The sequence below is a fragment of the Ramularia collo-cygni genome, assembly GCF_900074925.1.
Source record: "Ramularia collo-cygni strain URUG2 genome assembly, contig: RCC_scaffold25, whole genome shotgun sequence".
Taxonomy (NCBI): domain Eukaryota; kingdom Fungi; phylum Ascomycota; class Dothideomycetes; order Mycosphaerellales; family Mycosphaerellaceae; genus Ramularia; species Ramularia collo-cygni.
The window spans coordinates 224,962-236,975 of NW_019716279.1; the positions used below are offsets into that span (position 1 = coordinate 224,962).

At 53.4% G+C, this 12,014-nt stretch overlaps 4 protein-coding genes; 3 read left to right on the forward strand and 1 right to left on the reverse strand.

The window, feature by feature from the left end:
* Nucleotides 1-792: 792 nt before the first annotated feature.
* On the forward strand, nt 793-5,665 carry RCC_10906 (uncharacterized protein; the record flags this gene model as incomplete). XM_023776132.1 has 2 exons in its annotated part: nt 793-5,106; nt 5,156-5,665. The coding sequence occupies 2 exons, from the start codon at nt 793-795 to the stop codon at nt 5,663-5,665; spliced, it is 4,824 nt and encodes a 1,607-aa protein (XP_023631900.1).
* Nucleotides 5,666-6,435: 770 nt separating this feature from the next.
* On the reverse strand, nt 6,436-7,785 carry RCC_10907 (related to RTT103 Regulator of Ty1 Transposition; the record flags this gene model as incomplete). Its single annotated transcript, XM_023776133.1, has 1 exon — nt 6,436-7,785. One exon carries the CDS (start codon nt 7,783-7,785, stop codon nt 6,436-6,438), a length of 1,350 nt encoding a protein of 449 aa, XP_023631901.1.
* A 376-nt stretch (nt 7,786-8,161) lies between these two features.
* RCC_10908 (related to CLC1 Clathrin light chain) lies at nt 8,162-8,986 on the forward strand (the record flags this gene model as incomplete). XM_023776134.1 has 2 exons in its annotated part: nt 8,162-8,201; nt 8,265-8,986. 2 exons carry the CDS (start codon nt 8,162-8,164, stop codon nt 8,984-8,986), a joined length of 762 nt encoding a protein of 253 aa, XP_023631902.1.
* A 2,209-nt stretch (nt 8,987-11,195) lies between these two features.
* RCC_10909 (uncharacterized protein) lies at nt 11,196-11,954 on the forward strand (the record flags this gene model as incomplete). Its single annotated transcript, XM_023776135.1, has 1 exon — nt 11,196-11,954. The coding sequence occupies one exon, from the start codon at nt 11,196-11,198 to the stop codon at nt 11,952-11,954; it is 759 nt and encodes a 252-aa protein (XP_023631903.1).
* Nucleotides 11,955-12,014: the final 60 nt, after the last annotated feature.

Below are 12,014 nucleotides of genomic sequence, written 5' to 3' on the forward strand. Positions count from 1 at the left end.
CACTGGTTATCGGCGGGAGGCAGGTATGAGAAAGGTGTTTGTAGGCCGCGAGGGCGCAGTCGGGAGTCTAGGATGTCATCGGAACAGATTGTTGGACAATCGAGGTTGGGTGGAAACAAAGGCGACAGGTGCGTTGGTGAAAGAGTTGAGTATCGGCAGGAACCTAAGGTAATGAGAGGTATGAGCTGGAGTGAAAGGTAGAGCGTGCTGTGTAGCTAAAGTAGTCGAAGTCGTGGACGGTCGGCACCTTCGGAGCAATCGTGACTAAACTGAAGTCATTGCTGATTAAGGTAAAGTATTCCTCGTCCAGTAACTGCCGATTAAAGTATCCACAGTGATCGAAACCACTGGATCAAATGAGCGCATGATAATAAGGTGCCGCCCTGAACATGTATGTGCATGAAAGTCTGCAGTCTGACACGTATTCAAGAAGATTGGCTTGGGATTGTAGTTACATGTAATGGGTTTCCAGCATGCTGGATCGGTCGTGCCTTCTGCGTCTGCATGACGCAACTTTGACAGGCCTCAGAACTTGACTGCAGCAAGCGAGAAGACAATCAAAAGTGATGACAACCCTCTCCTTTCGTTGTACACCTTCCGCGTCGAGGTAGACGGTCTCTTCCCCATCAAAGTCATCACCCGCTCTCCATTTTTGTGAATCTCATCGCCGCTGAACCCTCGCCGGGAGCACTAGCAAGGTAGGCTGGGATAACGCGTCGGGGGAGCTTCGCGTGGAGTTATACTCCGATTAGCGCGGTCAACAAAATACTCTATCCCCAGAGCTCTGACGAGATGGCCGTCGACACCATCAACGGCAAGCCCACGTCGTCTGACGGAGCTGATAAACATACCGCTGCCATGAACACAAACACAATGCGCTCGTCGCGGGCTCGCCGGAAGCCACAAAGCGGCAGCTACACGAGCTGGATGGTCAACAAGGGCTTCAAGCTCGCAATCTGGTACTCACTCATCACCGTGTTGTTCAGATGTCCTGCTGTCGACCAGCTCACCGACGACTCACCGCGCGTGTGCAAGCCGTATTTCCAGGTCAAGGACTACATCACGCCATATGCCGAGCCTTACTACAATCAGTACCTCTCCCCTTACGTCCAGCRGGCACAGCCATACTACGACAGCCTGCACCAGAACGTCTATACCCCTGGACAAGCTCTGTACGCAAAGCATGGCGCACCACGAGTCGCAGATGCACAACAGCTTAGTCAAAAGCAGTGGGAGAAGACCATCAAGCCACAGCTTGACGCCCTGCAGAACCAAGCTGGCGAGAAATACCAGTCTGTTCTTGCTCCACACGTTCAAAAGGCCACGGACGTTGTTCAGCCATACTACGACTCCGCCAAGACTTCTGTTGGTGATATCTGGCRGTTGGAGCTTGAGCCCGTCTACCGCCGAACCTCGCCATACGTCCAGAAGCTCTACGTCCAGGGACAGGACTTTGCCGTCAAGACTGCCCTGCCTCAAGCGCAGTTCGTTGGAAACACCGCTTGGGTGTTTTGGACGCGCCAGATCTGGCCAAAGCTGAGGATCCTCTACGGAGAGAATGTCGAGCCACAGCTGATGCGCATCACGGAGCGCCTCGGTCGCTACAAGGATGGCAAGAAACTTGAAGCCGGCATCGCAAGCATGGAGAGCTCGTCAAAGCTTGCCGAAGCTTCTGCCAGTGCAGAGTCAGTGGCATCATCATTGGTGTCGACTGCAAGCAAGGTCTCCGCCAGCCCATCTTCGGCCTCGAGCAGCGTTATTTCCGCTTCGTCCACCCCGCAACCCAAGGAAGATCCATCTACACACTTCCACGAAGACTTGAAGAGCTGGAAACAACTCTCTGCAAAGGCGGTAGAAGAGGGTTCCGAGGATCTGTCGGAACGCATCAAGGATATCACAGCGCACCAAGTCAGCAGTGCAGGCAAAGTTGGCGATGCTCTCGTCACGCAGCTGGAGCAGACAACAGAGACTGCCATCAAGACTGTCAGGGCGTACATTCAGTCCACCGTGAACGATATCCCCGAGGACGCATCCAACGAACGACTTGAGACCGCCAACTCGGATCTTGTCTCGGCGGTTCGCGCTGCCGGACAGACTGTCAAGGCGYGYGCTCAGGCCGTTCGCGAATGGCGACAAAAATCCGATGCCGAGACCACTCTGCTCGTCGAAAAGGCTCTTCAGTCCACCCTTGAGACTATCGACGGAATCAGAGAGCTTCGTCTGGGCGAAATTGGCCGCAAGTATGCGTCGTCTTCGCTCCCACATAAGGAGTGGAGTAAGTACAACGACCTCAAGAAGTCCAAGCCTGTCTGGCGGGACGACGTGGAGAAATCCGCTCATGGTCACCCCGGGCTTGCACAAGCCAAGGCCGCCGCCCAAGACATTGAGCATACTGCCATGGCTGTTGCCGAGGACGCTGCAAAAGAGCTAGGTCGCTTGAGGGACGTGGGCAAGTGGAAGATTGCTGCCGCTGACGGTAGWGATGATTTCGAGACAAAGACAATCCCCGCGCCTGTGCGAAAGATCAAGGATCAAATCGTCGAGAAGGTTGCTCAAGCCTCCGAGGCAGTCGTTGGCAGTGAACAGGGCACCGTCGAGAGTGCTACATCTGCTGCCGCGGAGAAGGCATCAGGATATGCATCAAGCGCAAGCGAGGCAGTGATTGGCTCCTCAACTGGATCCGCTGAGAGTCTGGCCAGCGAGGCAGCCTCAGCAGCCTCCAGCGCTTCCAAGATTATTGTTGGATCATCGACTGGATCTGCTGAAAAGGCTGCGTCCCAAGTCTCTAGCTCTGTGGGGAGCGCTGCCAGTCAGGCATCACTCTCCGCCTCAAGCGTGGCTTCTGTCATCTCCGACGGTGTTGTTGGATCTTCAACCGGATCTGTTGAGAGCGTGTCAAGCCAAGCAGCAAAGTCTGCCGAAAGCGCCGCCTCTGTTGTCTCACAGAAAGCCGAGCAGGCAACCCAGTCTGCCAAGGGTGCAGCTTCCATCGCATCTGAGAGCGTCGTTRGCACAGAATCCGGCGCCTCCGACACGGCCACGGATGCCGCTTCAGCTATTTCCAGTGCCGTCCTGGGAACACCCTCCGKAGTCTACGATTCTGCTACCGAAGCAGCGTCCTCCGCATCGAGTGCCATCATCGGAGAAGACCGCCCATTGAAAGATGCCATCCAAAAGGACCTTGACGAGAACCTTGAGAGCATTCTTGCAAGAAGAGATAAGAAAAAGGCACTATTTGCTGCAGCTGAGGCCAGCCAAAAGGCCCGCGAGGCTGCGAGTCAAGCCACCGAGAGTGCATCCTCTATTGTGGATCCTCCAGCAGCCAGCCAGGCTTCCTCCAGCATCTCCTCCGTCGTGAGCAAGATCTCAGCTGGTGCTTCCTCGGTTGTCGACCCACCTCAAGCCAGCCATGGCTCTTCAAGCGTGTCCTCGGTTGTGAGCAAGATGTCGGAGAGCGCCTCTTCGGTCGTGGAGCCCCCTGTTGCCAGCCAGGCCTCGTCTAGCGCGTCTTCTATCGTGAGTGGGGCAGCTTCGTCTCCCAAAAAGGTCTACGGCGGTGCTATGGCACAGGTTCTGGTCGAGGCCCGCGAGCCCATACTCGACGACGACATTGTCGACAGTGGTGCGAGCTACTCGGAGCGCATTCAATCGATGGCAAACGATGCTGGAGACTATGCATCACAACTCACACAGGCCGTGCAAGACGCTCTCAAGGGCGCCACCTCTACTCAAGKTAGCGTTGAGTCGGTCACCAGCTTGGCTAGTGAACAATACCAGAGTGCCATCGCTGCGGCAAGCATTGCACTCTATGGATCTCAACCAAACGCTGTGGCAAAGGGAACCAGCGCCGCTCACGAGCAGTACCTATCTGCTGTGACTGCAGCATCCTATGCAATCTATGGAACACCGGCAACTGCTGCTCCGTTTGCAGCCGCTACATCCTACTACAGCAGCGCCGTGGCTGAAGCTGGAAAGCATTACGAACAAGCCATGAGCCGCGTGTCCGCCCAGATCTCCGGCACACCATCTCCTGTCCACCAGCAAATGTTTGCCTCTGTGGAGTCTGCATACTTTGCTGCTGTCCAAGCTGCGAATGGCCGTCTCTCCACAGCTTTTGCACCAAAGACCCAGGACACATACGCCAGTATCTCGTCCGTGGCAGCATCCCGCCTGTCCGAGGGCCTCAGCGCCGCTTCAGCTCAATACCAGAGTGCCAAGATCGCAGTCGGTGCCGAGCCAACCCCAGTACACCAGCAGTATCTTGCGTCTGCACAGCAGGCGTACTACCAAGCCCTGGGCGTCGCACATGGACGTTATTCGGAGTTTTTGACGGCCGCATCCAGTGTTGTGGGCCCAACACCCACCCCAACCGGCATCGACAGTGCTCTTGGACAGGCGCGTAGTGCCTACAGTGCTTACCTTGAAGAAGCCTCATCCAAGTACTCGGCGATGAGCGAGGCGGCAGTTGGTGTCGCCGCCGCACAATCCACAGATGCGGGATCCACTCTTCAGAGCTTAAAGGAGCAGCTGGCTGATGCCGCAGATGTCGCTCAAAGCAAGCTTTCCGAGGCCAGCGCGTCGGTCAGCTCTGCCTTCTCAGCCCAAACGACGGAGCAGCCCATTGCCGAGAGTGTCGCTTCTCGTGCTTCGGAGAACTGGGATGCACTAATCTCCAAGGCCAGCGAGCAGGTATATGGTGCCCCGCTTCCCTTCACCCAGTCCGCATACACTCGTGCCAGCGAACTCACAAGCCAGGCCACCGAAGCAGCAGCAGCTCAGTGGGAGTCCGTCTCTGCCTTGCTCTCTGAGTTGATTGTTGGCAAGGAGCCAGACTTTACCGAGAGTGTTTACAGCAGGTTCCAGTCCGCGTACGCCACCGGTGCACCCGCTTTGGTGTCGAGTGCTTCCAGCATTGCCAATGCTGGTGCATCTAGCGCTTCGAGCTATGCGAGTGAGGCATACGAGTCTGTTGCGAGTGTTGTCCAGGCTGTGWTTGWTCCACCGACGGAGGTTCCTGGCATCTTGGAGCAAGTCACCGAGCAGTTGAATGCCGCGGTCGCTGCTGCTTCCGAGCAGGCATACGGCACTACCAAGGGCTCTTACGAGGTATGTGTTTGAAGTATACATGCAAGCAATCAGTACTGACAAGTCACAGCAAGCGACGTCTGCAGCAGCAAGCGCGTACAGCGAAGCGGCCGAATCCGTCAGCTCAGCCATTTACGGAAGCGAGAGTGGTTACGTGGAGCTGGCACAGTCAAGCTTCGGTGCTGTCGGTGCCAGTGCTTCCGCCGCCATTTCCGCGGCGATTTATGGATCTCCCACGCCGACCATCGCCGCCGCATCTTCCGCGGCTGCCAGCGTCTACTCGTCCATTTCCTCCCAAGCCGCCGAGCAGGCCGCGGCTGCGTCTGCATCGGTCAGTGCAGCCATCTACGGGGAAGAACAGACGTATCTGGAGGGTGTTCAGAGCCAGATTGCCGCTGCCGTAGCATCTGCGAACAGCAAGCTGAGCGAGTTGGGAGTTCAAGCGGGAGATCTCGGAGCCCAAGCCACTTCTGTTGTGGGCAGTGTTGCTGAGCAAGCTGCCAGCAGCGCCAGCTCTGCAGCGAGCAGTGTCAGCTCCGTTGTTTCCGATGCCACGGATAGGGTGAGGGATGAGCTTTAGAGAAGTGACGATTCCAAATCTCCATCCGAAGCGGCACATGAAGAATTGTGATGATTCGAGTGTGATGATGATATCGGATTGAGCGTGATGATGACGTCGGACCGAATGTGATTATGATGTCGGGCGTTGGTTACGAGAAGGCCGGGAGGACAGACATTGCTGCAAGAAGACGAGTGGGGGAGGACACTGGGCTTCACAGGACCGCGTCGAGGGTGAGGATTGGGGCATGTGGAACGAGGGGATGTCTTCGGAGCAAGGATGAAGAGGGTGGGAGTGAAATGAGTACATGTACATGAGTATGTTTTTCTTGCGGATTTGCTTTTGTTACGATATCCCAGATTACGCTTACGCTTGTTGTTGATGATAGATGTACGTACGAGATGTGTTTCCTGGCTTGTCTCTTCCCAGCTGGCTTCTATTCAATCAATCCATCAATCCATCAATGGTCATCAAGAAAGAGTGCACATCGGTTGAAAGCATCTAATATTTGAAGGTTCTTAGTAATTCATACAAAGCATAATCATGCCCCTTAAGGAACTCGGGAGAGAAAGAAGCTACCTCCATCAGCTCCAGGTACTACAGATACAGACATGTTCCGCATGTCCCGCTGATCTTGGAAAGTCTCGCTTTCCACAGCGCAATCCACCATACATGCTTCGTATCTATCCTCCATATTTCGGAAGTCTTGCTTTCCACAGTGCAATCAATCATACAAGCTTCAACGTCAGTCTTGCGACACATGCTCCCATTCAAGAAAGAGCACTGCATTGCTACTGTCCTCCTCCTCCGCCCAGCATGGCACTAATTCCATCCTCATCCACCCCCAAGCCTCCCGCATTCATAAAGTCATCGTCCATTGCGCCGGCCGAAGTCTTGTGGCTGAGTTTTCTGCGTTTGAGGCGTGGATCGCTGGAGAAGGAGGAGGAGGAGGAGGAGTTGTCGTTATTTTGTGCTGGCGCTTGATGGGGAGATTCGCCTGCAGCGGAACGGAGGATGGCTTGGAGGTCTAGAGTTGGTGAGGGTTCGATTGTTGTTGTTGATGGTTGGGAGATTGATTGGGAAAGGTATGAGGGAGGGTCTTCCGGAATGGGAGGTTCTGTGTGGTCGCCATTCGTGTCGTTACTAGTTGCAGGAGGAGGAGGAGTGAAGGCTTCGACATCAGGGGGCGGTGGGGTGAAGCCTTCGGTCTCGGGTCTCTGACTCCAATCATTTGTGCTATTCGCACTCGCATCCATTCCCGGCGTGGGAGTATCCTGGCCACGCATGATACTGTCCTCGACATCGCGAACCATGGCATCCATTCCTTGGGCTTGTGAGCGCAGCGCACTGGCGGTGCTCTCGTCGTCGGCCAATTTCCCCTGATTGCTCTTGACCAACTTCTCCAAATCTTGGATCAACTCCCTCCTCGCCTCGATACTGGCCTCGACGGCACCCTGGGCCGCCAGCAGATCCTTGACCAAACCGCGCAACTTGGCCGCTCGGACGGGAGCACTGGGGACGGGAGTGTTAGGGTCCGTCATCTTGGCGTATTCCGTCTTGGCCGTGTTGAGAGGAGCGGCGAGGGCAGCGGAGGCCTTGTTACTCTTCATCTGCGACTGATTGATCTTCTCCACCTCCGGAGCGACACGTGCGGAGGAGGAGGAGTTGCCGCCAAACAAACTGCCTCCCAATCTTCCTCCACCCAATCCTCCTCCTCCTCGCGTCGACGATTTTGTCTGGTCCACCTCATCCAATCGGCCCTCCAACAACGTCTGCACGTGTCCATTGAAGATGTTCCTCTGTCTCCACACCTCGACGACCCTTCGCAACTTCCCCTGCATGTCCTGGCTACTTCCCTTGTAGGCGAGGGCGGTGGCATCGGCGATCAGAGGCTCAAAGGCGACGAGGAAGTCCTGCTTGGAGCGGGCCCGCGATTGTTGCACCACTTCATTGGCGAGGTAGATGAKATTGAGGCGTTTGGCGGCYGAGGAACTGTCGCGCAGCCGTTCGAGCCAGAGGGAAGCGGTGCGGTCGGCGTGTCGCCGGTGGAACATGATCCATTGCGCGACCGTCACGATGGATTCTTGCGTTTCGCTCAGCGACGACAGTTTGGCGCGGACCGCGTCGTCGGAGTAGGACATTGGGATGGACTGGACTGGAGTGAAATGGAATCGAAGGGAATTGAAGGGAATTCACGGGGATTTCATGGATTGTCCAGAAATTCTATGTTTTTGGTCGGATGATGGAGGAAGTGGGATGCGATGCGATGTGATGCGATGCRATGCGATGATCGGAGTTGATTGCTGCGGTGTTGGAGCTTCACGGCTCTCCTCCCGTTTGGCGCCAATAACGAACGTGTCGTGAGCCAAGTTACTTACGTACCTTACTTTACTTTGAAGGAGCTCACTCTCCACCAAACATTGAGTTACGTTACGTTAGTTGATGCCTGCATTCGATTGAATTGTCCGGAATTTCCACCTCCAACACCCCAAACAAACACAGACAAATTCCCTCAACATGGCCGACCGATTCCCCTCTCTCGATGACTTCGACGCGGGTGAGCATGCATTCATTGATTTCCCTCCCTTCCCTCCCCCAATTCTCACCCAATCAATCCCAGGCCAAACCGAAGTCGCAGACCCGACCACCTCCCTCTCCACCGACGAACCCTCCGACTTCCTCGCGCGTGAACGAGCCGCCTTGGGGGAAGATGCGCAACAATTCACTTCCTCGGCCGACCAATCCGCCACCGTCGCCGATGTAGAAGATGATGATGACGACGACCTAATGGGAGGTGGTGGTGACTTCTCCTCCTCCAACAACAACAACAACGACATGATGGGCGACTTTGAATCCTCGTACCCCTCCATCTCCACCACCAACGAAGCCGTGTCCGCGGGCGGAGGGACCATTACCGGCTCCACCCTCCCCTACCAACCCTCGCACTCCCCCTTCCCCACACACGATGAAGACGAACCCGAAGTCCTCCGCGAATGGCGCGAACGCAGAGACCTCGCCATCCAGCACCGCGACGAAGTCTCGGCCGCCAAAAAGGCCGAGACGGTCAAGGCGGCGCAGCAGGCCATTGATGAGTTTTACGAGAATTACAACTCCAAGCGTGAGAAGCAGGTGGCTCAGACGAGAAAGGATGCCGAGGAATTCTTGGCCAAGCGGGAGGATACGACGAGTGGAGGCACAAGTTGGGAGAGGATTGCCAAGTTGGTGGATCTGAGTGGCAAGGGAACGCAGGGTGGTGCTGCCGGCAGTGGCAAGGGGAAGATGAGGGGGTTGTTGGTGAGCTTGAGGAAGGATGAAGCCGCGCCTGGTGCAAAGGGCTTTTAAATGAGATGATGGGCAGGGATGAGATGGTGGTGGTGGTGGCTGAAGGGCTTCTCAATACCATGAGGGATGAGATCGGTTTGTCATATCTGATGATATTGGTACATGACACGACACGCCAGGAGTTCTACGGCGTATGAAATGCAGTCTGATCACGGCCTGCGTAGATGAGGATTACTCACTCTGGTCTGCTACAGATTTGCAGCCTGGAGACTTGCTTTGGTWGATTGATCAACATGCTTGCTTGTATGATAAAAATGTCGCAAGTTTTGCATGGAATTATTAACCCGTTCTTGAACCAGGCCCACTCACATGGACAATTGATAAACGGCCGACACATCTGCTCGGACGATGATTGGAGTGTTATTAAATTAAATCAAATCAAAATCCATCTTTCAGCAGGAGACTCGTTCATCATTATCATTATCATCACAAGACAGACAAACAGGCAGACATGATGGAAATCTATACCTCCATTCCCTTACCCAGCTGCTGATAGCTGCTGACAGATCTATGCCTTCAGAGGGTGATATCCTACACCTAGGACTCGTGAACCGTTCGTCAGTCGAAGTAGTTAACAGCCAGGAGAACCTCCTTGAGCATCAGTCGCGCCACATGAGAGATTCCTTCGGGCTAGGCTGGCTGTTTTGGTGGGAGTAATGCTAGAGTACTCTTCTAATAGGCATGAATACATCTTATGCAATGTTCATATACCATCTATACTTCAACAACAATAGGTGTCCTCCTTCTGCCCCTTTAGTATATATAATCCACGCTACCGGAATGCTTTCTGATAGAAAAAATTCATGTCATATCCGAAGCCAAGTCTTTCATGTGACAGAAACGATGCGGCTCGGCTTTTCGGTCGGTCGGCTTAAGTGAGAGGTACATTCTAATGTTTCCCTCAACTTCGAAGGCGGGTTTGTCTTCGAAATGGCTATTATTCCGGMAATATTCTTTCTCTTTTAACTTCTTAATTAGTTCCGTTGTCTCTTCGATTTCGCTAAAAGTTTATTACTTAACTTAGCTATTACGAGCCTACTAGGATTCTAATTCTATATTTAAGAAAACGTAAACCTCCGAAAGAACAAGAGCTATCTAATCCTCCTAGTAGCGAAAACTTTTAAAACTCTACGACGTAAGTCTCTCTCTACTGAGGAAGTCTAGAACACCACCCTACTATACCCGGCAATCTACGATTTAACATTCACCGCCTCCTCCTCTCTGATACGTAATATCTCCTCATATACACTACTCGCTAAGGCTAAAGAACCCAGCTTGCCGACCTCTCTCTCCTGTAGGTCTCCCGTATATTGCACGCCCAATTCGTCGCTTGCTACTACGGAGGAACCGGAAAAAAAATCCGTCCTAGTGGAATGAGATCGTTGGGGAAACGTCATGGAAACGCATAGTTCATGCCTCTACCGTAGTAGGACTTGAACATCTTCGCGGAGATTTCGAGAATGTCTTGGATGTGCATGCTGGTGATGTACACGGACGTTGTGGGCGGTCGAGGGCGTGGAGACGTCGGTCGAGTTTTGAGTTGTTAGTTTGAGGCATTGTGTTTGAGTTTCTCTTCAGCTTTGATCTTGATGTGAGGAGGGCGTAGGACATTTTGTGTGATGAGTTGGAATCATGAGTCTTTTTCTGGCTTTTTGATTCGAGGTGTATGCTGAGGTTGCTAGTAGGAGGGTGGAAGGTACTGCCAGCGATTGAGGTACTTTCAACTTATTTTGGGAAGCAGTAATGTTAAGCAACCTTTCCACGGAAGAAATCAAAGCTTGATGCATGCTCACGTCCCCATACCGTGAAATATTTCTGCAAACCAAAGAGTTATGCAAAATCATGTCAAAAATCTTTCATGTGACAGCACGTGGCATTTTATGCAAGGGTGAAAGTTAGTCATGGGCTTGGCGGGCGCTTAGTCGATTGGACGACATCTTCCCTTCACTTGCTTTGACCTGCATCATCAAACAGCTCCTCGATCTTCATCGCATCAGACTTTCCTGTCTTGACGCTCATCGTAAACCGCTAGCTCGCTGCGCCTCTTCCTCAAAGTGAGCGGCTAAGGACTCTGAGCTTTCCACATTGAAGAACCCTTCCGAAATCTCAAMTCTCTACACCAGAGACACCTCCCAAATCATTCCACAAGTCGACAATCAGCCTCAAGTCTTTACAAAACCCGGCGCGAATAGATAATACTTCACCAGAAATGGCTCCCATCACGGCAATCCCCAACGAACTGCTAATTCTGGTCTTCACACATTGCCCAGACATCTTCACTGCGGCAAAATTGTCCCAAGCGAGCAAAGCGTTGCGAAATGTCTGGCTGGAGAATGTCGAAGTCATCACAAGAGAGATTCTTGAGCCGGAGATTCCTGCGTATGATGATGCCATGGAGCTGGCAAGGTATGAGAGTGGCAAAGAAGCTTCTTTCGTGCAACGCATTCCGCGACTTCTTCGAAATGCGGAAATGGCTCGAAGCGTGGCCAAACTATGGGCAGCGGATGTTCAGGACTCACCTTATGAGGCTGAAGAAGATTCCGAGAGTGCTACGCCAACACCTACGTCGTACTATACGATCCGACGATTAGCCCAATCTCATGGCGACAAAGAATTACAGCGTACGATGTCATCTATAATGGATGCGGCATCTCGCACGGAGGCATGGATGAATTACCAGCTTTGCTGCTTCATGTGCATGTTCATGAAAGACGATGAACAAATTCGACACGGCATCCTAAAAGATGAATCACTTTTGACTTGGTATGAGAAAGAAGAGGGAGGTGTGATCACCGATGAGTGGGACTTTGCTTCAACAGTAGCGGAGCTTGTGATGCGCGAGAAGCAATTTCCACGGTATAGCTCGGCGCTCGATCCATGTCCGTGGTCATTCGGCCATGTGTGCTGCGGAAGAGACTGCAGGCGTGGTGAGACTTGGCCTGGTAATACTCGACCAGCTTCAGAATGAAAGTATCAAGGTCCGAAGACTTATCACGATGAACACCTGGAGCGTCCCATCAAAAATTTG